Source organism: Larus michahellis, chromosome 3, assembly GCF_964199755.1.
Source record: "Larus michahellis chromosome 3, bLarMic1.1, whole genome shotgun sequence".
Classification (NCBI taxonomy): Eukaryota; Metazoa; Chordata; class Aves; order Charadriiformes; family Laridae; genus Larus; species Larus michahellis.
The window spans coordinates 40,572,470-40,595,529 of record NC_133898.1 but is presented as its reverse complement, the minus strand read 5'-3'; the positions used below and the strand labels follow the sequence as shown (position 1 = coordinate 40,595,529).

The window sequence follows — 23,060 nt, the reverse complement described above, 5'->3', positions numbered from 1 at the left end:
TTCTCATTTGTGTAGCACGCCAGCCTTTATGTCCACTTATCTTGTGTAGCACACCAGCCTTTATGTCCACTAATCTTTTTTTTTTAACTGTTACGATTGTCTAGTCGTTTTAGAGCCTTTTTGAAAGATGATGTGCAGTTTCTCCAGGCCTTGAAATGTCATCTTTAAATGTTTCAAGTCTTCTGCAGACCTTTACTCTTTAGCTGCCCCTTTTAGTTTTTAATGCAGCTTTTCCATTTAAAGTAGCTCTTAAATTTAACATAGAATCATAGAATGGTTCAGGTTAGAAGGGACCTTAAAGATGATCCAGTTTCAACCCCCTGCCATGGGCAGGGACACCTCCCACTAGACCAGGCTGCTCAAAGCCCCATCCAGCCTGGCCTTGAACACTTCCAGGGATGGGGCAGCCACAACTTCTCTGGGCAACCTGTTCCAGTGACTCACCACGCTCACAGTAAGGAATTTCTTCCTAGTATCTAATCTAAATCTCCCCTCTTTCAGTTTAAAACTGTTATCCCTCGTCCTATTGCTACACTCCCTGATAAAGGGTCCCTCCCCGTTCTTTGTATTAAATGAGTTGCATTTGTTCTTGAAGGACTAGTGACTCTAGATACATTACAAAGTATCTTTTGTATGGTAACATTTTGAACCTGTCATTCATACAGGTCAGGATCAAGGCAAGGACTGTCTTCTGACTAGCTTCTTTATTTCTAAAAAATTTACCCATGCAATTGCATCCATTATGGCATTCACTAAACTATGTTGAATTATTGAAATCTCCCTGTATTTTCTAAGATTTCTATTTTCACAGCCCTCTGATATGCCCCAGTATGTTACCTTCTCTATTTTAGTCAAGTATTCTGAGATGCAGTCGTCATACTGCTTTTTTTACTGTGGCCTGAAATTTTAGTCTCTACCAGTTCTGTTGTTTGTTTATATAGCTATTTTCTATATGGTTGATGCTGAAGTTTTCTTTAACATATAGCAGCATTCTTCCACCTGCATGACCTATTCAATTTTCTGTATACTTTTTGCATCCATATTGTAGCATCTCAGCTCCTTGACTTAATTCCCACCCCAGAGACTTTTCATCTCACTCTTCTTATCTGCTAAAGGATCCCTTTTGGATGCCTTTCCCAACCTTCTCCATCATATCCGGTTCTCACATTTTTTCCGTTCAGTTGAAACCTTCATACATAGTTAATGCTAGGCAAAATATCTTGTTTCACGTTATTAAGAAAAGAAAATTATTTACCATTCTTTGGTGTTACTGTATGATTTTTACTAGGTACCTGCTCATATAGCTCTTTTCCCCAGAAAAGTTCTGTTTCTGAACATTGCATTGTAAACTAGAGAAGACTGGTATCTTGACAAGTAGAAAGAGCACGTCACATATGGTTAAGTGGTCTTTATATAGTCAACACATTCGTTTAAAGTTTTCTTATATTCTGCATACAGGATATTATTTATTACAGCGCAATACTTTCATGATAGCTGAAAATCAGGTAAAATCAACAAGAGTAGTGTTTGTTTGAGCATCCAGGCAAGATTATTTCTTTTGTGCAGAAATATGTGTGTACATATATATGTAATCATCCATTTTTGCTCTCCAGCTAGGTGTATGGTTTTCCTTGGGCTGTGCATACATTGCTTTAGAAGGCTACGAAGGTGCTGCCAAAGCATTTCAGCGCTGTGTGACGTTGGAACCAGATGTATGTACTTTTCACCAAGCGGTTCAGATGGCTTATCTAAAAGCAACAAGGATGTTTTCATTATAAACAAGCAAAGCAGTAATGAAAAACTTGTTTAAGCCTTAGCCCTTTGAATAAGTTAAACTTGTGCATGAAGGATATATTTTTGTCATGAGGCATCATAAAAATACTTGCCCAATACTTAACTTCATTCAAGTATGTGTGTGTGAATGTTAAAATATGTTTGAGCAGAAATTCCTTTGTGCTTGCATACGTTGCTAAAACAGAGAAAAGGGAAAGAGTGGACTGTGAGAAGTGCTAAAGAGAGAGATAAAACAAAAAAAAAAATTAAATTAAAATACTTAGTCCTCTAAGTAACCAAATTCTGAAAAAAAAGTCAAATAAGTGGTTGTATGACAGGTAAATTTGTAACTATATAGTTCGTAAGCACAGGGAGAATGGAGCTTGTTAGCCAGTTTTTCAGGGTGCGTGGGGCAAGCATGTGTACGGTATTGCAGTTTGAGCGTGACTGTGCATTGAGACGGCAGAGGCGTCATGTGGGTTACCTCTCGGGAATGTACTGGCTATACTTTGGTCAAAAGGCCTGACTGCCAGCGTGTTGCTTGTGTAGAGTTAATGCCACCTGCTTGATAGAAGCTATCATTCATTCTTTTCTCTTGGGGAAAAGAATGAGAGACCAACGAAAGGTGAGAGATTATTCTTTTTTCTTTAATAATAAAATTAAATAACTTATTTGGAAAAAAAACCCATATGGGCAGAAAACCCTGTATTTAACTGGAATTTTTACTTTATATATTGATATTTTTTTCTTTCAGTACAGTAGATTTACTTCCAAGTGGATACTAAAATTTTAATTATATTCGAATAAAAGTTGATCATATTCATATGAACAAGCCAACTGACTTCTCAGTGAGTTAAGTGGCATTTCTTTTGTGAGTGAAGGATGCTGGGCTGGCTCTTAGTTATGGACGTGAAACCTGTCTTTATACAATGATCTGCAGAAATGTAATGACCATTTTCATTAATGAAACCTCAAAAACTTTCCCAACATGATTTAAATGCTCCTTAAGCCTGGGGATAGCCTTCATTACCAGAGTATATTTCATTGCAGTACTTGGGTTCTGTTCTTCAAATTTATACTTGTCACTTTGCTGAATTCAGTGGTGCAGCTTCAAACTTACAGCAGCGTAAGGCGATGGGCAGGGCTCATCTCTGTACATGGCTCTGCTGGTTTTACCAGAGGAAAAATTGTCTGAGCACTCTGTGATCCTTTTCAGCTAAACCAGTTGATAGGCGCTGTTGGAACTAACCCTGTTAGTTTCGCCTGAGGTGCATTAGGGGACAGTCGGATCATTTTTTCCACTAACAGAGCGGTGCAGGTAGGTAGCTTCCAGCTAGTGAGAAGTGATGAGCTGCTGAGAGCACTGACCTCTCCAGCCATCCCAGCTAGATCCAGAAGAGGATGCCTATTTACAGTTTAAACTGAAGGCAAGAGCTGCCTTAGTGTATTCCAACCAGAAGGCACTTAATTGATATTTATATACCCGATCGGTGCTGTAGTCAGTAATAGTTATTTATGTATTTCTATTTTAATATAACATTTTCTATTTCAGTGTAATATTTTGACTGCCTTGTAGAAAATATGTGTTAATATGTGTGATTAGCAAAATCGATGATATTTCACAGTAGTTTTATTTACATAGTTTAATGAAGTAAGCATAATATAAGTGAATAATTTTTTTGGTGTTTCTCCTTTTATCATTACAGAATGCTGAGGCCTGGAACAATTTATCAACTGCTTATATCAGATTAAAACAGAAGTAAGTACTTCAAAAGCATTAGAAGATACTGCTTCTGAAATAAATAATTGGGACTTCCTTTTTTTGACATAGAGCTTTTTTTATTCTTACAGTCTGGTTGCCTCATTTTTTGTAAGTCTTATCGCTTCAGTTCTCTCTCCCAGGTTGGGTCATTGATAAATTCTTTCATTTTGGCGGAAATAGTTTTGTAAGCTTTATAAAAGTAGCAACCTCTCACCCTAAGCTTTTTTTCTTGTTAAAAGTATTTATGATGTAGTAAGTACAACCAGTGCAAAAAAATTCATATTAAAGTTGGAAAGTAATTTGAATATGAAGTTTAAAAGATATGTCCATTTCAAGCAAACTATATGTTTAGACCCATGTCAATTCATGCTACATTCATCTCAGTAGATTTAAGGGAAAAACAGGCAGTTTATTTTTTATATTACAGAAGCAGATAGAGATCTACACACATAATAGATCACTTGTTCTTTTCCCTCCAAATTAAGCATTAGTACAAGAAGCTTTGACCTAAATGGACTGCCTTTCTTGTTCTATATTTCAACTCAATGTAATAAAAGTTACTTGTAGACACAGAATACCTGAAAGAACTTAATATTTAAGAAGAATTTTCACATTATAACTTGTCCCCAAAGAATGAAACAAAAGAATAAGATAAATTTTTAAAAACCTTACTCAAAATCTGACACCAATTTATATGGTTATGCAGACAAGAGGCAAACTAAAAAAGAGAAAAAGAATAGTAAATTTACATAAAAGGGTAAATTGATAAACATACAAAGGAAATGTGGGAAGTGATAACAAAAGAATTCAACAGGTGGTTTGATATTCTAATGGGAGCAGGAGGGAAGAGAAAATGAAGGCTAGAATAACTACTCAAGACTAAAACGTAATAGAAATCAAGAGCTGCTCTTACCTTTTCAATAGTTCCTTTCTTCTTCAGTAATGCCTTGAGAATGCCCAATTTTTTGACTTAGACTGTGTGTGATATATTGCTCCTTCTTGTGCATAAAGTTCAAAAGAGTATGTCAGATGCTCAGTGTACTGGCTTGTTTCAGAAAAGTATGTTCGATCAAAATAGTTTTTCTGTCTGTTCATCTACTACAAGGCTGAGTAGTGCTAATCACACTGAGTGATTAGTTTCACTTTATTGGTTTAATTTTATTTTATTATTGTTAATCTACTCTTGTGATTTAACACGCTAAATACATACAGAACTTGAGACCTATTTGATATTCTATCAAAAGCAGTAAAGAGGGGCATGATTCTCAGGTTTTTTTTCCACAGGAATCATGTGGGAGAAGGGTATGTGTACAGGAAATCTTAAGTCTGTTTTACATGCTGATAGCTGAGTGTGGCCTGTATTTGCTGTCGAATAACAACTTCTTTGATTATTGGCGTAGTCACTTATAAATCAAGACAGTGTGTGAGTTAGCTTAACCAACTCTCAAAACAGAGGATTTCTGTAATACTACACTTCATGTAGTTTATTTTGGGGGGCCGAGCGGTGCTGAAAGTGTAAATTCTTATTTTAAGAATTGCTGGGGTGGGGGGGGAAGTGGAGGGAGGGTTAAAAAAAGGAAAACAATACTAAGATATTTAAGTTAATTGTTTTCTTTTGCTCCCTCATCAAAATCAAGCTTTACTTCAACCAGGCTCTTAAATCAGTCCCACCCAAGGATAGTGCATTTGGGTAAGGCTTAGTGGAGTCTCAAACAACAGACAAATATAAAATGTGTAAGTCTTTTTGAAAAGTGTATGCAAACAACTTGCTGACACCCAAATGAAAGGGGTTTTGTTGTTTTTTCGATTTGTTTGTTTTTTTAAGAGTCCACAAGTTTTGTGTATTCTGAATTTCCTCCAGAAAAATTAATTGTGATGAAAACAGCCTCTACTCTTCAGTTTACCAGAAGAACTTCTCTGGGTGCCAGGAGGCCTTTGAAATCTAGATCTCATATTTCTCAGAACAAACTGGGACTGGCCCTCTGTCCTTTGGGTGAAAGATTCCTGGTTTCCAAGACAGGATGTTGCACTAGTTTCCTGTTTGGATATGAATTGGTTTAACTGTTGCCCTGGTTAAGGATACTCCATCGTTATATGATTTATTAAGAGGACTTTATTAGCATAGCAAGGATGATGATTTGAGGAATACAATTTCCGTCCCATCCCTCTGGTATCTTGGCTACATTTCACAGTTCCATCTGATTGGCATCTGCCCTCCTGATAACTTATTAACTGTTTTGAGAAGATGGGGGGTATCATACAGGCTAATCCTGCAGATGTTGAAGACCAGTTTCAGAAACAGTTTTTCAAGGTGATTGGGGTACATCAGTCAGCAAGAGCATCTTCCAGCCTATCAGAGAGCTGTGGCACATCCCAGCTTCCATTGTAGCAAAATCCACAGAGGAAGGAGCAGGTCTCTGTGCTTTTCTAATATAATCTATCAAAATCAGGATCTGAAATCCCTTACTAGGACTGTTAACAGTGGAGGAGACCCAACTGTTAGTACATTTACTCGGCAGCATCACATATATCAGAAGAGAGAGAAAAGGGGAGTGAACATGGGAAAATCCTACGGGTGGACTATTCTGCTGTAACCATGCCAAATGACCTGGTTTCCTTCAATAATTTTGCTCTATCAGTCAGCTCTCTTCACGTGTATTTGGTAACTCTTATAATACTATGGGCTTAGATTGGCAGTTATTTACATTTTTCCCTGACCCAGCCATTCCAAACTTTTAATGGCCTGATCCACTCGTTAGATACTCCCTTTTCCTGGCTGGGATATTTACACTCCCCTGGATCCTCTTTTTGAAACTCAACCAACAATTTCTTTGAGCTGTCTTTCTTTAGAGACAGCATTTTTAGCAACTTACTCAAGCAATAGAGCAAGTGAACTATAAATTTTGAAAACAAGGCATCCTTATACGATCTTTATTAAGAAGAGATTTATTGTCATACCTCCCCAAAGAAGAGTTTTACCAGCCTGGGAAAACTCTGTTTCAAGTTTTCATTTAAAGTTATTTATTCCTTTGTATTTTTTCTAGATATCATGAGTGTCCAGCTGAGAGTAAGCTTTAGTTTCTTGAAGTCCTAAGAACGGTATCACTGTGATTGTCTAGCAAAGCTTTTTTTAAAGTATCAAATTTATTGAAACTCTTGGCAGTACGTTTTAACGCTTTGAACAGCAGGCACCCAAACCTTACCAACGTATGCTTCAGACTGCATTAGCACTTCTTACTCCTTCTGCCTCCTCTCTGGCAGCATTGATTGCATGTTGTGCAGGAGGTCATACCTCTGTAAACTGTAGGTCAGCTGCTTTCAGCCCGTATTCTTGATTTGGACAAACTGTCTACAGAAAAGGTGGAGAGGGACCCTTTATCAGGGAGTGTAGCAAAAGGACGAGGGGTAACAGTTTTAAACTGAAAGAGGGGAGATTTAGATCAGATACTAGGAAGACATTCTTTACTGTGAGGGTGGTGAGTCCCTGGAGCAGGTCGCCCAGAGAAGCTGTGGATGCCCCATCCCTGGAAGTGTTCAAGGCCGGTTTGGATGGGGCTTTGAGGAACCTGGTCTAGTGGGAGGTGTCCCTGCCCATGGCAGGGGGGTTGGAACTAGATGATCTTTAAGGTCCCTTCTACCTCTTAACCATTCTGTGATTCTATGATGATTCTACATTCCTTAGCAGAGAAGGTCATTAACGCTCGCCTTGAGTAAGGGAGTGGTACAGAGTTGCCTGCAGTGAATCCATATGAAAAAATAAAGATGCTTCCTGACTTGTCAGTGACTTTATAGGAATTATTCAGTCCACCTTTTTCTTCTGCCACTATGAGATGGTTCACTGGGCAACACCTTTGGTGAAGGACACTAATAGCATTTGGGGCCACTCTGACACATTTCTACTGAGCAGTGTAGTGTCAGGGAACAGAGAGCATAAGTAAAGCTTCCAGCTGACATAAGAAACAAATGGTTGAAAATGATGGGCTTCTGTGCAATGGGTGTGCATGTTTACCACGTGCAAATGTTTAAAATAAATCACAAAAAGCTGTTATTGTTAAGTAACCTTCCTTTGTGTGATGAAATGAGTCAATATCATTCCGCATCTGCCATGAACTCTGTGATTTTTAATTTTTTAATATGTGTTACAACTGCAGCATGAGTAAGATTGTTTTCTCATGATTCCAGTTAAAAATTCAGGAAAGAAAATATTGCCATAGATGGCACAATTACAATGATTTTTTGTCAGAATGTAATTATGAGAGCTAACATAGAAACCACCTAGTTCAGACTCCACAAAGCGTATTGTGGAGTGAACTGATAGAAAGTAATTGGCAAGAGAGGTTAAAGAATTATCAGTATTGTAAGTTATGAACAATAACTTTTACATTGCACTGCTTTCTAAACCTGATTTTTTAAATAAGCAGCTTTTTAGTTGATAAAGTGCCAGCTGATTTTAATATAGAAATCTTCTATAGTAAATCTTTATATAGACTCTTCTTTTCTATTCTCGTTTTTTATTATTGATTAGAATCAAGGCATTTCGAACCCTCCAAGAAGCTCTGAAGTGCAACTATGAGCACTGGCAAATATGGGAGAACTATCTTCTCACCAGTACAGATGTTGGAGAGTTTTCAGAAGCAATTAAAGCTTATCACCGGCTCATGGACTTAAGAGAAAAGTACAAGGATACGCAGGTGGGGAAGTTTTCGTGTTAAGTCATCGTATATGTTCATTAATTTTTCTTGTGAGACAGGGAGAGATTTCTGCTGTAATGGTATGAGTAATGATAGTACACATACCAGTGAAGTTATGTGGGCAAGACATTTAATTTTTTGAGATCTGGACTGTAAGACTAAGTGTTTAAAATAAAAATGGACAAAAGGAAACCAGATTCCACAAATGAGCCTTTGAAAGTGAATTATGTTTCATAGATGGAATGCATTACAGTCAGAACATTGATTCTTAATAATTCAAACAAAGAAAAATAAAGGAGATATTTTGGTCAGCTTCCACTGTACTTCAATTAAATTTAGTTACCTTCTATGTTTGTAAATGTACGCTCTGGATGAAATCCAGAGAGCCTACTTTAACAGCTTCAGCTGGGATGTTACCTTGCCTAAAACCAGGTCCTGACCCGAGCAGGGTTCTGTATACTCAGTGGAAATGGCAAGGTGAATCTGAAATGCAAGCCGAGGAATCCCTTAAGCAGAATAGTGAAACACCTCCAAAAGCCTTTGCAAAATTACTGTATCTGGTTGAACAGCTTATGAGCTCTTAGGGAGTTTGTGTGTCGTACCACGGTAAGAGGACCCAGCTGCTGCTGGTCATTGATTCCAGGAGTATGTTTCTTTTCTTATCCCATAAAATGATTGAAAGTACCTTTCCTGGATCTTGGGAGTCTGAGTGATGAGGAGAGAGAACAGATAGAATTAATTATGGTTGCGGAAACATCTCGTTTGTTCACTGGGGGCGGGGATGTTAAAAGCTCTTTTCAGTTTACTTTTTAAAATCAAATTTTATGTGACTACAGTCCTTACTGTTATAAAGCCAACCACCCACAGGATAACATTCAGTATGAATGAAATCTTTTGGGTTTGATATGGCTGAACATTAAAAGGTCTCAAACTCTCTATGCACTAACAAGTATCTATGGAAAATAGTCTATGGTAAAGATTAGTGTGTTTGGCAGCTACAGTATTGTGGTACTGGTGGGGCTTGTGAGTCTATTCATGGAACATCTTGTAGATGATTGGCTTTTTTAATTAATTTTTTTCTCAATTGTTAATTTAAATAACATTTTTAGGGGTGGTCTACTGTATTATTTTAGTCAGATTGACAGCTGGCCAGGAATAGAACTTTCTACATGTATTTGTCCATTTTATATACTTTGAGATAATAAACACTCCTATTAGTATATTTTGACAAATTGTATGTAGGATATTTTATTAAAGTATTTGGGGATATTGCTTGCACTAAATTTCTATTTTTGTTGTATAACTCTTGTCATCTTGTTCCCATACAACTTTTATCATTTTTACATAAGTGTATATATGCTATGTATCGAAAATATTATTTTTTATGCATCCAGATTTTAACTTTGGCTTCTGATATGTAAAGTGCTTTATAGGTTTCATCATAACTTCTAATACAGTTTCCTCAATTAGAAGGATTTACTAGTTGGCCAAAAAAAACCTCAGAGCCTGATTAAAGAATTTCAGAAAGGCTTTAGTCAATAATCGTACAAGGAAGAGAAGAGTATTCCCATAATGAAACAAAAAAAAAGCACATAAAACTAAAAGCTTCTGCTGAGATTGTTTACAAAGCTCACCAGTAATTTCTGAGCCTCTCCCATTTGCCAACTGGTCTGTTTTAAATAGAGATGCTCTGTAACCCTCTTGTGCAGTTGTATTTTAACGAAGTAAAGTCCTGAACATGGGTAGGTGGAAGCATACACTTCTTTTTCCATGCAAAAAGAGACCATGACCTTCTCTCAGGTTATATTTAGTATTTCGAGTCATAGTAGATTTTAGTTGATAGACTACTAAGTTAGGTGATATAGTGGTGAGAAAGAAGGCAGAAATTTAAAAATTGAGAAAAATAAGTATGCATGGGACTGGAAGAAACAAGTTGAGTCATTGATTTCAGTTCTTTGTGAAAACAGAAAGTCAATCACTAACCACTTTTAGCATAATCATTGTTGCAGAACACCGCTTATGAGACTGAATGCATCAATTAAGAGTGTGCAATTGAATGTATAATTTGAAACGTCCTTCCTTTGTGTCGTTACATCGGATTCTTTTATTTCAGTATAGTATGAAGTCATATTTGTAGATCACTGATTTCTTCTAATAACAGTAAGGCATTCATATCTCCATCTGTGATTTCTGTTAGGACATTGCTGTCTTTTTGTGCCAGACTTCTGAGTACAGAATGCAACATTGGGAAATTTTGTTTCTAAGCTATTCTAGTTATTTAACGGTGTCATCCTTGTGGCGAAGGTTCTGAAATCAGGATATTGTGAGACTTGAAGATATGCATCTACAGATTCTGCAGACAGAATTGAACAAGGAAAAGATGAAAGCCTTTTTAAAAATGAGCAACGATGCAATAAGAGATTACAGCAAAGGACATACTTTCAAAAGTTTCAGTTTTCTAGTATTCCCCTTAAATGTTATAAGCATGCCCTCTTACATTCCTTCCTTACTGGTTCTTAAAATTCTTCAAATTTCCATATTCCTTTTAATGTTCATTAATCTACTGAAAAATACACCTTGAAAACCTTTAATATAGATGTTATATAGTAAAAGATAAAGGCTCAATGAATTGTCTGTAGTTTCAGAGAGTAGATCAGTCACTAAAAAGGATTTGAGGATAAAGCCTTATCTGTTGTAGTCATCAATTTAGCCTCTGAATTACTAGTGAGGCGGTAAATACACCTGAAGGATTTCTGCAACTTTGTGCTGCACTGCTTTGCACCACCTGCATGTTTGTGGAGGCAAGTAGTCTTTTTCACTTGGAAAGCTGCAGGTCTGTGAATAACAAAGTTATTTTGTGGGTGGCAAAGCTCTTTTGCTATGTTGCTTTCAGAAACCAGATCTTCATCCTGTGCTGTCAAAGAATATGAATTCAGAAGTATGGACAAATACTCTACAATTCTGCAATTCTCTCTGCAATTCTGTGTTCTTGAGAATCTAGCAACGTTTTTCTGTTACCCTGTCCATCAAATATCACCCTCATTTCAGCGGTTCGTATTGCCTGACTGTTTCTAATAAAAGGTTGCAAGAGCATGTTCCAAGGGGATTTTGAGGACGAAGGGTAGGAATTAGTAACTTCTGGAGCTCTGTTTCTTCTAAGTAGCTCGCTAATGACAATTGTCTTTATTATAAAGCTTTAATTTGGGAGGGGCAAAGGGAGAGCTCATAGACAGTAGATTTGTCATTTTGGATCTGTTATCTGAGGGTTCTCTTCTTGCTTGAGCGCTGTCAAGTTTGATTAGTATTAGTGAAGCTTCTAAAAATGGTTTGACCAAGCGAATTTTTATATGAAAGGAGCTGCTTGGAGAACAGTTGCGGACTGAGATTAAGTGATAGCAAACACAGCATTTAAAAAATATTGGGTTTGTCTCTCTAAAGTTTTGTCCAATGGTGGTTTTTGTTCAGTTTTTAGCAAACACACATCATTAACAAAAGTAAAGGAGAAGGAGGAACGCAGATGGTGTGATGTCACACTAAGCACGGACTCTCTGCACAGGGGTCATATGGAGCCTAGTTCATTAAAAAAGGCATTAAAAAAAAAAAAGCTCTACTGCTTGTGTGGGATCCTGGGCAACAGAGCATTGCTTTAGTAGTCTTGTATGTATGGCAGTTTAAAATCTCTCAAGGATATAAATTAAAAGTTAACATTTAAGACAACCATCTAAAATGGAAAGCTGTGTTACATTGCTGATGCTTTTGGATGATTATCATAATTCACTTGCAATTTGAAATAGCTTTATTTAACAACTGGGCACAGCCAAGTAGCGTTAATGATTCATTTCTGTGTAATGGACCCTTTAATCCGGGCTTTCACACTAGTTTTATTTTAGCTGCTGTAGTGCTAAAGCTTGCATGATGAATTACAAAAAAAATAGATAGATTATTATGATAAAAGTGTAAGCAAAGCCTGAACTCTATGGGAATATGGGTAATTTTTCAGTTGCTAAATCCTACTGACTGAGGAAACTGGTTTGGATTTTTTTTTATGTGCAAAGAAAATATTGGCTTTAAAACTCTTGACAACTATACATGATATTAATGTGAACTAAATTTTTGGACTTTGAGTAACAATTTTGTTAAACTGAGAAAAATTGATTGAGTAGTCATACATGTATGTATGAATCCTCAGGACCAGTTCTAGTTCCTTTTCAAAAGAGAACGTTTAACATTAGTTTAAAGTTTCTTGTTACATCTCTTTTATGTTTTTTATTACAATGCTGTAGTAATGGAAATATCAATACTTGCTGGTATTTTCCTAGCAAATCATTATAGAAGTCCTGCTTCATTTAATGCTGGGGTTTAGTCCCTTAGATTCCAAATCATGAATGCAATATGAATTTCAGAACTTTTTGACTATTAATACTTGATCATATTTTCTACTATCTTAAGTGAAAATCTGAGCTCTTTAACAGAAAAGAAAAGAAGGAACAGCCAGTTTCTCATATCATTTTATAAGGGTTATACTGTTAAGGTTTGGGGAGAAAGAGGAGGGGGGAGCTGTTTAGCTGGTGTTCAGATGATATTATGATTTCATATTGATTCTGAAAAGATACCAGGGAGATGTATAATTTGTTTTCACTTATTCTGTTACATAGATTTATTTCCTAACAGCATCAGCCATTTTGATTTATTTGGGGTTTTTTGCCAAAGATTTCCTATATCTGATAAGACTTACTAATTAATTTTTGGGATGCATGTTAATTGAGTCATTCTATAGAAGCGAAGTTGTTTTAGGAAAGCAATGTATCACAAATACTGAACTGCATATGTTTTTATTTTAAGTGTAATATACTTTGATACTGTCATAATTTTTGCATTACTTTCTGCCAGTGAACTATATCTTGGTTTGTGAGGATGCACCTCTGTCCTACTTTTACTAGAGTAGTGATATATTTGTGTGGTTCGGGGCTATTCACATCTTTGAAACCGGTTTTATTACCGTCTCGATACTACTATTGCTATTAATGTGATTTCATCGTGAGTATTAATATCACATGGACAAAAATGTTGAAGCATTAAAGTTGCCAAATGATAGCGTCGCAAGTTAGGAAGTACCAGCATGAATTTGTATACCCTTTACTGGCCTATCTTGAATGCAAGCCGTATGAGAGTTCCATTTTGTTTTATCATTATTTCTTCCCCACTCTATGTGTCTTATGCGCTACACTGAACAGGTAGTTCTCACTTAATAAGCCACAGCTTTTATGGGTTTTATTTTCTTCTAATTCACCATATGATCCCATGTCTTAATCTGCATTTGGTGTTTCTCATTTTATTGAGAGGTAATTGAGGCACAGTGAAACTGTTTTCTAATTTTCAGCATCCGGTTTGGGACACGAAGGCTCATGTTTTTTTTTCTGGGACACTTGGTATTATGTAGCATTTCATACATGCACAGCCCAACTTGCATTGAGTTCACCAGCAGCTGTACGTGCTCAGCATTTTTGCAGGTCAGATCCCACATTCTCAAGCCGATGACTCAGAAAGTACAGCCATTATGTGACTACTTGTAAAAAGTTTGATTGTAAAAAGTTTAGTGCACCAGTAGTGCATTAAACACAGAGTTTTGCAGAGTAGCATTCAGTGGCCTTCCAGTTTAATCTCATCCACTATACATCTTTCAGTTTCTGCAGGTAGTTAAATAGAGGTCCTGTAAACAACAGTGTCTTCCGTTACCTGAATTAATCTGGTTCAGCCTGTTTACTGATCTTTTTATAATGATACTATAAGGTGAAAATATCTTTGGGACACTGTCACAATTTCCTGTACCATTGTCTTTCACACTAGTCTGTCCTGGTAGCCCAAATTGCTATCTGAGCTCTTTGGCATCTTTATCTTCACCAACCATAGAATCTTACAAATGTGGTTTAAATTAGTTGAATTACTCCCTTAATAATGTATGTCTTTGTAAATTCTATAGTTGTCATATGGTACTATATTTGTATTTTCCTGAATCATTAATAGACTCCATAAATTAGAGATAACCATTATATATTCGGTTGTTGATTTGAGCCGAAATAAAAGCTCTCTCCTGGTGCTTTTTTAAGGTGCTGGCTATTCTGGTCAGAGCGGTCGTGGATGGTATGGCAGATCGCACTGGAGAGGTAGCGAGTGGATTGAAGGGGAAATTGCAAGAGCTGTTGGGCAGAGTGACTTCACGAGTGACAAATGATGGGGAGATCTGGAGACTTTATGCCCGACTGTATGGAAATGGACAGAATGATAGTGCTGAAGATATTGAAAAGGTAAGCGTCTTGTGAGGTATAGGTTTTCATGGATATACATTTCTGGTACAAACCATCTGCTCTCTAACAAACTGTAGTGCTATCGTAAGACATGCTCTTGTTCCAGACATGTTTTGCTTTAGTGTTTCTATAAGCTTATGTTGTGTTTTTCACGTTCTTACAGCACACGTTTTTATTATCTAACAGGAGCAGGATGGTTTACATCAATGGTTTTTTTTATTTTAAAAAAAATCTCTTATCAGTATTTCATTTTAAAACATCCTATTACAGCATATGTGCATTGTCTTGGATTTGTATTCTGAAACTTTTCTTGTCAGCAATCCAGTGGCTATAATTTAATGGTGGTGGTGTTATTTGTTTTAATTGGAATCTTTGATTCTGAAGACAAGATATTGCAGCTTCTGGAAAAAAGTGGATCTTAATAGCATGACCCAGTGGCATCATCAGCCATCTATATTCTTCTTTGCAATCATTTAACATAGTCTATACCACAGTTAGAGTTCCCAGAGTAAAAATGCTTTGTCCTTACTTAGCTTAAAATGGAACGAAATAACACTATTTAATTCTTAGTCTATTGAACCATTGGTTTCTCTTTACCCGTCTCTCGTTTTGCTGTGTTGACTTCCATCTCTTGTTCCTATCACTTCCCAGGTAATTGAGTTGATTGTATTTCCAAAATAGCCACTCTGCGTTGCTAGGAGTGTTTACTTTGTTGTATGCTGAAGTGGGCTTTGCATTTGGTATTAACTTTCCAAAATTCAAATATCCTTGCCCACTCCAAAAATGCTTAGGGGTTATCAGATCTTCACTGAAGCTGAAAATACCATGTGGTCAGTATTCAGTATATGTTTCTTAATGGGGGTACAACTTTGGCCTGGGCAAAAATGTCAGTCTGGAGGATTGCTTGTCACTTGATGTCAAGCATATTATGCAGATGGTTGGGCCTACAAATTGTATGCCAGTGGGGTTAAACTTATAATTATTTGGGCCTTGCTTATTGTCTTCCTCTTTACGCTTTGCCCTGTGAAATGCCTTGCTTATTCATTGCTGGTGTCCATTATAACTCCAATTCCTCCCTTTTTTCCTTCCCTGTTTTTCTTTACAGCTGAACAATAAAAGAGTTTTGGCCTATTTAGTATTCAGAAATACAGACACTGCAATATCCTGTAATGTATCCTCAAATTCTTACTCAGACATGCGAAGTAGCAGAGCCCTGTCTATACTATAAATGTAATCATTTCAGAATCTGGTTACATCACAGTATTTTTCACTAACCCAGTTAAAAACATGGTTTCAATTTGTAGAGTAGACAGGAGTTTAACTGTGTTTCCTAATCAGGCTGGTTGTGGAACACACGGTCTAGCTTGCCCTGCAAAATGGAATGATGTTTATAAATTCTTAAGGTATGCTTACGTGTGTATCCAAGTATCCTGGTACGATGGTACCATAGATATAGATCATGAAAGAGCAAAACTGCCTACAGACACAGCATATATTAATTTACAGTGTAAAAATTAATTTACAGCACAGTAGATAATCACTGGTAGCTTTACTGATATCATATTATAAAGTAAAAATGTTAAAAACAGTATTTATTGCCTTCACCGCCACAAGCACCATCATGTGTCAGTCAGATATTAAGTAAATATAACTATCTGTAGAAAAATTCAAGATGTATCGTTGCAGTTTTCCACCCACATTTATTATGCAAAAGGTCAATGAATTCTGAAAGGACATTATTTACTATATTGCGGCATCACAGGACAGAGAGATTGGAACAGATCACAGAGTCCCAGAATGGTTTGGGTTGGAAGGGACCTTAAAGATCATCTAGTTCCAACCCCCCTGCCATGGGCAGGGACACCTCCCACTAGACCAGGCTGCTCAAAGCTGCATCCAGCCTGGCCTTGAACACTTCCATGGATGGGGCAGCCACAACTTCCCTGGGCAACCTGTTCCAGTGCCTCACCACCCTTACCGTAAAGAATTTCTTCCTGATAGCTAATCTAAATCTACCCTCCTTCAGTTTGAGGCTGTTACCCTATGTCCTATCATTACACTCTATCATAGTATCATGTACCTCCTTACAAAAGAAGGGCTTGATCTTTATTCCATAATGTAATACCTTATTTAGTGCAGATTTGATTATATTTAACCAATTTTCTTCCTAACATTGCATTTGAAAGAAAAATCTTGTATGTCTGGCTATTGTAAAGAGTGAGTTGGTTGTTGGGTTTTTTTTACCTTTCTGCTTCTGCTGCTGCATCTGATGCCATGAATCACTAGAGTCTACAATTACAATTCACAACGGCACATTGTGAATTGAATCAAAGTCAGGCAGGGTATACAAGTTACTATCAAAGTGTTCCGCTTGTGCTTTTTTCTCTTTAGTTTAGCATACATTTACTCTTACACTTTTATGTATCTAACCTCCCACTTCATTCAGTACTTCATTCTTTGCTGAACACAGTCCAGTCCACCCCTTTCCCACTGAGGAATCTTTCCATCCTTCAAGCTTCCTGCTGATCCATACCCAGGCTATGAAACCCTTCTGTCCCTTGAACTTTCCCCAGCTCATAACTGTTTCCTTCCAGGATAAATCCAGGTTCCAGAAGTGCAAACAAAGAGCCCACAAGGCTTTGAATTCTTTCCCCTCCCTGACATCTGTCAGCAAAACCCCCCTAATTTGCTGCTCTGACTGAGACGTGTGCAGACTGAAATCAGACTGTTGTAAAAACTGTTGTTCCTTCTCTTGGAAGTTCTTGCTTCTGCTGGCCAGAACTACTGCCAATTATAACCTAAGTTATTATGAAAAAATTTGCTCTGATTTGACTTAATATGCCTTTACTGCAATTCACAGCAGCACAAGCACTTCAGTCAGCTGTGCCATAATGACTGGAATTCCGGTGGGAGAGAGAACATAGAAGCTTCTGGGGTGATGACCCTCAAATTTAATCTGTATTTGTTCAGCGATCAGAAGTCTTTATTGCACTCATGTACATGTCCTGCACTGAAAGTTTTTTATTCCTTTATATGATATCTAAACTCTTGAAGAGTTGGCATTGAACCAAGCCATGTAACTTCTGGCATGTATTTGTTTTGTGTTTCTGATGCTGTAGAAAGAAAACAAAATTCAAAAGCAAAACTTAATTTCTTCTGCTTAAATTTTTCATGGTTTTTTTTCCTTAATGGGACCCTCCTTCCATATTGTTTACATTTATTTTTCCTGTTCACACTGTGAACCAGAGCAGTATGGCAGCTAATAGCTATGTCTGTAAAATACATTATTTGCCAAGAATACATATACAGAAAGAAAGCTTTGATGTATTCAGTTATAAATTTTTTAGGTACAAAATTGCTGTTCAAAGTGTGAGTACAAGTATTTTTCCCTTTTTCATGTGCATTTAATTATGATGACTTGGCAAACATGGGTCACGTCCATCAGTCTAGACAGATTTTTAAAAGATAAAAATTAGACACATGTTACTTTATATGACTCTCATACTTGAAAAGCAATATTGGTGAAGAACATCTGTGTTACAGCTGGTGCTTACCATTGCAGAGAAGGACGCTACTCCAACTCACAGGAAATCAAGCATAGTAAAGATACATCCATTTTCTTGATTAAGCATTCATTTCATAGATACTTAAAACTAAATGATCTCCTAGTTTGTTTTCTCACATACTGATCACTTTTTTTCCTCCTTGCAGTCACTGCAGTGTCTCACTAAGGCACATAAGTGTGAAATTCAATCAAGTGATTGGGAGAAAGATGTTTCGTCTTTTAAGGAAGTGGTGAAAGGAGCCATAGAGATTGCACATGGTATGTTCTACCTGAAAAGAACTTTCATTATTCATGAAGAGTGTAGCAAATATTTATTAAGCTTAGTAACAAAACAATATTATACTTTACCCATTATATTTATTCCTGCTATTGGGAGTTCTCTAATAGAGAGCATCATCCTGATAGTGCATACAAAAATATGGTTGGAATGAGGCAGAAATTGTGTTGGGTGAGTCAGTAAACATGACTTATAAACGTGGAATCAATTAATTTCATGGTCTAGCAATTCCATAATGCAAGTGGAAATCATCTGTAGTTCATCTCAGTCCTCAAATCATCATGTAAGTTTAATAGGCTGTCCAGCAGATGGACAAAACTTAGAGTCAGTAAGACTATTCACTTGCTGTGATATTTATGATTAAGGAGGATACATATACCCGCTGGATTTAGAGTTATATTCTCAAAATTACTTGGTATTCTTTTTCTTTGTGTTTCTTTTTGGGGATATTACATTAAAAAATTACCTATGGAAGGTATCAAGATTTTTAATCCAATGTTGTTTAAAGATAATTGCCATAGAGGTAATGCTTTTTTGTTTTGGGGCCCTCTTCTTCTGTGTTTGGATTCTAGTGGCTGTAAAATGCAGCAAGAACAAATCTAATCGTCAGGAAGCTTTGCAGATACTTTCTTCAGCTCGGCTCAACTTACGTGGCTTGTCATCCAAAGCAAAGGTAGGAATGTTTGAAAGGCAGGAATTTTTGTTTGAAAGCTAGGAGCCTTTGTTCTGTTGCCAGAAACCATTTCTCTGTTTTGAGTCATTTATAGATCAAATAATACCTACCTGTCCCAGTGCATCATCAGGTGGATATTCACCTGTACACTGTTAAGGATTCCAGGTTTAAGACGACTTTTATTTCTGATCTTCCTGCTAGGCTTTGACTGAAATAAACCCACTACTCTAAAATGTCGATGATATCTCTTAGACTATGTTAGAATTTTACTTAAAATCTTGGGCAAACAGACTCGACTGTTTGGAAGAAATCAGTCATTTCAAAGACGTCTTCCTTATGTCAGTAGTCATGGGGGAAGCAGGGCAGTCTCAGAAAGAATGGATGTAAACCTGCAGAAAGGACTAACATGTGTCACGGCTACTTTGCATCACCTGAAGTATTTTAAAAACAGAGTTATTTATTAAAAGAGAGAACTAATTTTTAATAAGGTTTTCGTGGATACCCTCCCAATTCAGATATTAATTCGTTGGAAAATACCATGTTTGAATCATGTTTTGGTTTTGGAGTTGTGCCTCCATAGCCAGGCACCCAAAGAACCGAGTCTGTTTCTGCACCATTATTATCCTAATTTTACCCGTCATCTGACAACATGAGACACAGCCATTGTTTAACTGAAGACTGATCTGGAATATGTTTTTATTCAAAACACACTTAATGTCTTAAAGAAGTATTCTTGCTGGCTGTGTGGGGGGTTTAGTAAATGTGAATTACAGAGCATAAGTTTTATAATACGTGTGCTTGTGTTACAACGTGTTGATCCGTCATCAGTGTGCTAAAATTGTCTTGCTCTCTTTCAAATCCTATAATTTTAAGGATAAAAGCCTAGGAAAGTTGTATAAGCAGACACAAGCTAGCTCCATAACTCTGCTTTTAGATACCAGCATACATAAGTCTTTGGAATGTGGTGAAAAAAGCCACAACATGTATGTTTTGTTGTGATTCACAAAATGGTTTTAAAAAAAAAAGTGTGTAGACTGAGTATGACTGTAGAGAGAAAGCAAGACTACTTGACATAAATGATATAAATGCAAGTACAGGTGGTTTATATTATGCAAGATCATCCAGTGTCTGAAAGATTAAAAATAGTTGAGTCTAGTAAATTGTATTCTTAATTCCTGAGGGCACTAATTAAATGAACATCACTATTATCGGCAGATAATGGTGCCGCTAAGTTCTATGGCACTTCTGAGAAAACTGACGTGTTAGAGATAAAGCCATTGGTGTGACCTCACTGTTTTTGCATACTTTCCAAGATGCCATCTTATTTTTAATTTGAAGTCATATTGAGTTTCCAAAGTGCGTTGTGGTTTAAAAACTCATCCATCTTCTGTAAGAAGTTTAGCACTGTTTATGCCTGTCCAAGCTTGACTGCAGCATCTCTTTTTGCTGCCTTGTGAGTCAATACCAGTGTGGGGTTTTTTTTCCTTTTAACAGAGAAAAGCAGTTAAAACAATGGTCTAAGAGCAGACTCGGTAGTTAAGATTTCAGAAGGAAAAAAGGAGCAGTGAAAGTAACTTTTAAAAGATGAAATTCCAAAAAATATGTTGTTAGGACATGCAATTAGAACAAGTCGTTAGTTTTTGTACAGGTGAAACAACGTCACTTCTCGGACTTCTCGCCTTTTCCTGGAATCTCCATCTCTGACATTCCAGCTCATGTGTTGTGCTGGATTCATGATTCACCCACATTCTGCTGAAGGCTGCAACTCAAAAATATGTTGTTAATGGGTTCCTTTCTGTACAGAGCCTTCTGGGCAGTCGCACGCTCTGGCAAATAGCGTAGTGGGCTTTCTATTGCTCCTTGCCCCCATGCATCATTTGGATCTGACAGGTGGGGTCTCCAAAAAGGAGAAAGGTCATGGAGCTGTATCGTAAAGGCATGAAATGTGTGTACTGTTGTGGGGAAACATGGGGCACAAAGCCCAAAGAATGATGGCGCGTGAGACTTCCCCAGGCTGCATCTAGTTGAATAGATCTCTTCAACTGTGTGAAAAAAAATAATGAACAATTAATTATATCATCCTGATTTATTTAGCTGTCTTAGCCAGAAAGAACCAAACTTTTCTGTCACATTCCTAGTGTGAGGTTTTTGGGCTGGAAGTCAGAAAAGTTTCTGTACTTGTAGCAGGAACATGTTCCTATTTTTGTGTAAGATGTTCCTTTGTTCAGTGACAACACTGTTCTAAGGCACATTGAAGACCTCGGTTCAGGCCTTCTAAGTACATTTTTGTTTATATACGTATCTGTATTGTCCCATTATACTTTGATGATATAATGATGTACAGATGTATTCCAGAGCAACTTTTGTTTTCTTGATTTGTTTTTGTCTCTAAATGTAGGCTTTTTATTTGTGTCAAATGAAGTGTGAATCACTCTCCCTTTACATAATAAAGGGAAAACATATGTTTTGGTCCACCACCACCACCACCATATTTCTGTGGAGTGGTACCTCACACAGCTGCCGTATTACTTGAGTCAAATGACAGGTCTTGCAATACCAACATGTTCTGGTGCAGCACACACAAAGCTCCAGTCAGAGCTTGCATATCTCAAGGCTTTAGACAAGTCTTTTAGCATTCCTCTCCCTTGGTTTCCCTGTAAATACGTGAAGATTATGATTGCTCATAATGTAGCTGCTTTGTGGTTTTGTTAATGTCTTAAGGTCTTTAAGAACAAACTATTTTTATTACTCTGTAGTGTTTTGTTTTCTCTTGTATAACTTAATTACACACAGATTAACGTCTCCACCCACGCATGTCTTAACACCACATGTTAAAATATGTTTATTTGGGGTTTTGGAGAAAATGACGCAACAGAATATGACACTGGGAAAACTGGCCATTAAAATTCAACTACTACACAACTACTAATTTATCAGCAGGTGGGTTTGTAAACTGTAGTGACAGTGAGATCGTCTTCTAATTTGAATTTCATGGTGAAGTCCTTCACTTTTGATGGGATTAGGAGTTAGCGTAGGCAGTCAAGTCAGAGCAGAAACCCAGCATCCACAGGAGGATTCAGCCCCTTTGGCAAAATAACAAGCGTGTGGCACAGACCACACATCTACATAAGTGTGTGTGTGTGTGTGTATGTATACATAGAGATATATGCACCTTTTGTTTATTATTATGGTTTAGTGATGGGTTTTGTCAGTGTTAGGTTGATGGTTGGACTAGATGATCTGAAAGGTCTCTTCCAATCTAGGCAATTCTATGATTAGCCACGAAATTGACTTTTTAAAGAAAGAGATTCCATCATAGGTACCAAAAATAGGAAAGGCAGGATAGTGGTGATGAGCTTTCTGTATTCTGTCTCTACGCAGAAACAGAGAAACTGTTTTATTCTGTGTCTGTTCTGTTCTATTACCTATTTTAAAATAATGTGTTTCTTTTTGTCATGCAGCAACTTTTTGTAGATGTAACAAGTAATGAGGTTCACAGTGAGATAGCTGATGAGGTGACAACCATGGACAACACGATTGCTGAGCTTCAGGAACTGAGCAACCAGCTGAGAGACCAGTGCTGACATACGGACTGGATTTCATGACAGGAAAACAATAATGACATGTTTCTTTTGCCACAGCTTTTGCTGATGAGATGGTAACAATTCTAATGCAACAACACTCTCAATAAACATTTTTCTGTGCAGTGCTGGTCTTGTGGTTGGCTTTCTTCAGAGTTCAGGCTGCTTTTTAAGACTCGTATCTGCTCTCACTGCCTTACGAAGTTGCGTGTTTTGGTTCTTCAAGTCCAGGTTTTCTGGAACAGACCTAGTTGTATGTATAAGGCGATTATTGAGGATTAGTTCTGGCTGGCTGGGATGCCCCACCAGTGTCGCGAGCCGGGGGGCGGGAGAGGCGCCATGGCGGAAGGAGATGGACAAGCACCCGGCAGAGGCGGGAGCTGGGCCCAGCCTGTCGCGCTCTACCAGGCAGGCACACAGCCAGTCAGAGGCA

The 23,060-nt window shown here is 37.3% G+C and overlaps 1 protein-coding gene across 2 annotated transcripts in view; it reads left to right on the top strand.

Moving 5' to 3' along the window:
* TTC27 (tetratricopeptide repeat domain 27) overlaps positions 1-22,752 on the top strand; it is a 134,706-nt gene extending 111,954 nt beyond the window's left edge. For both annotated transcript variants that reach the window (XM_074579863.1, XM_074579865.1), the window contains exons 15-21: positions 1,614-1,712; positions 3,480-3,532; positions 8,061-8,226; positions 14,334-14,531; positions 18,243-18,354; positions 18,946-19,046; positions 22,508-22,752. In XM_074579863.1, the coding sequence (XP_074435964.1) occupies positions 1,614-1,712; positions 3,480-3,532; positions 8,061-8,226; positions 14,334-14,531; positions 18,243-18,354; positions 18,946-19,046; positions 22,508-22,630 (852 nt within the window). In that variant the 3' untranslated portion in view covers positions 22,631-22,752. The remainder of the gene's footprint in view (positions 1-1,613; positions 1,713-3,479; positions 3,533-8,060; positions 8,227-14,333; positions 14,532-18,242; positions 18,355-18,945; positions 19,047-22,507) is intronic.
* The last annotated feature ends 308 nt before the right edge of the window (positions 22,753-23,060 follow it).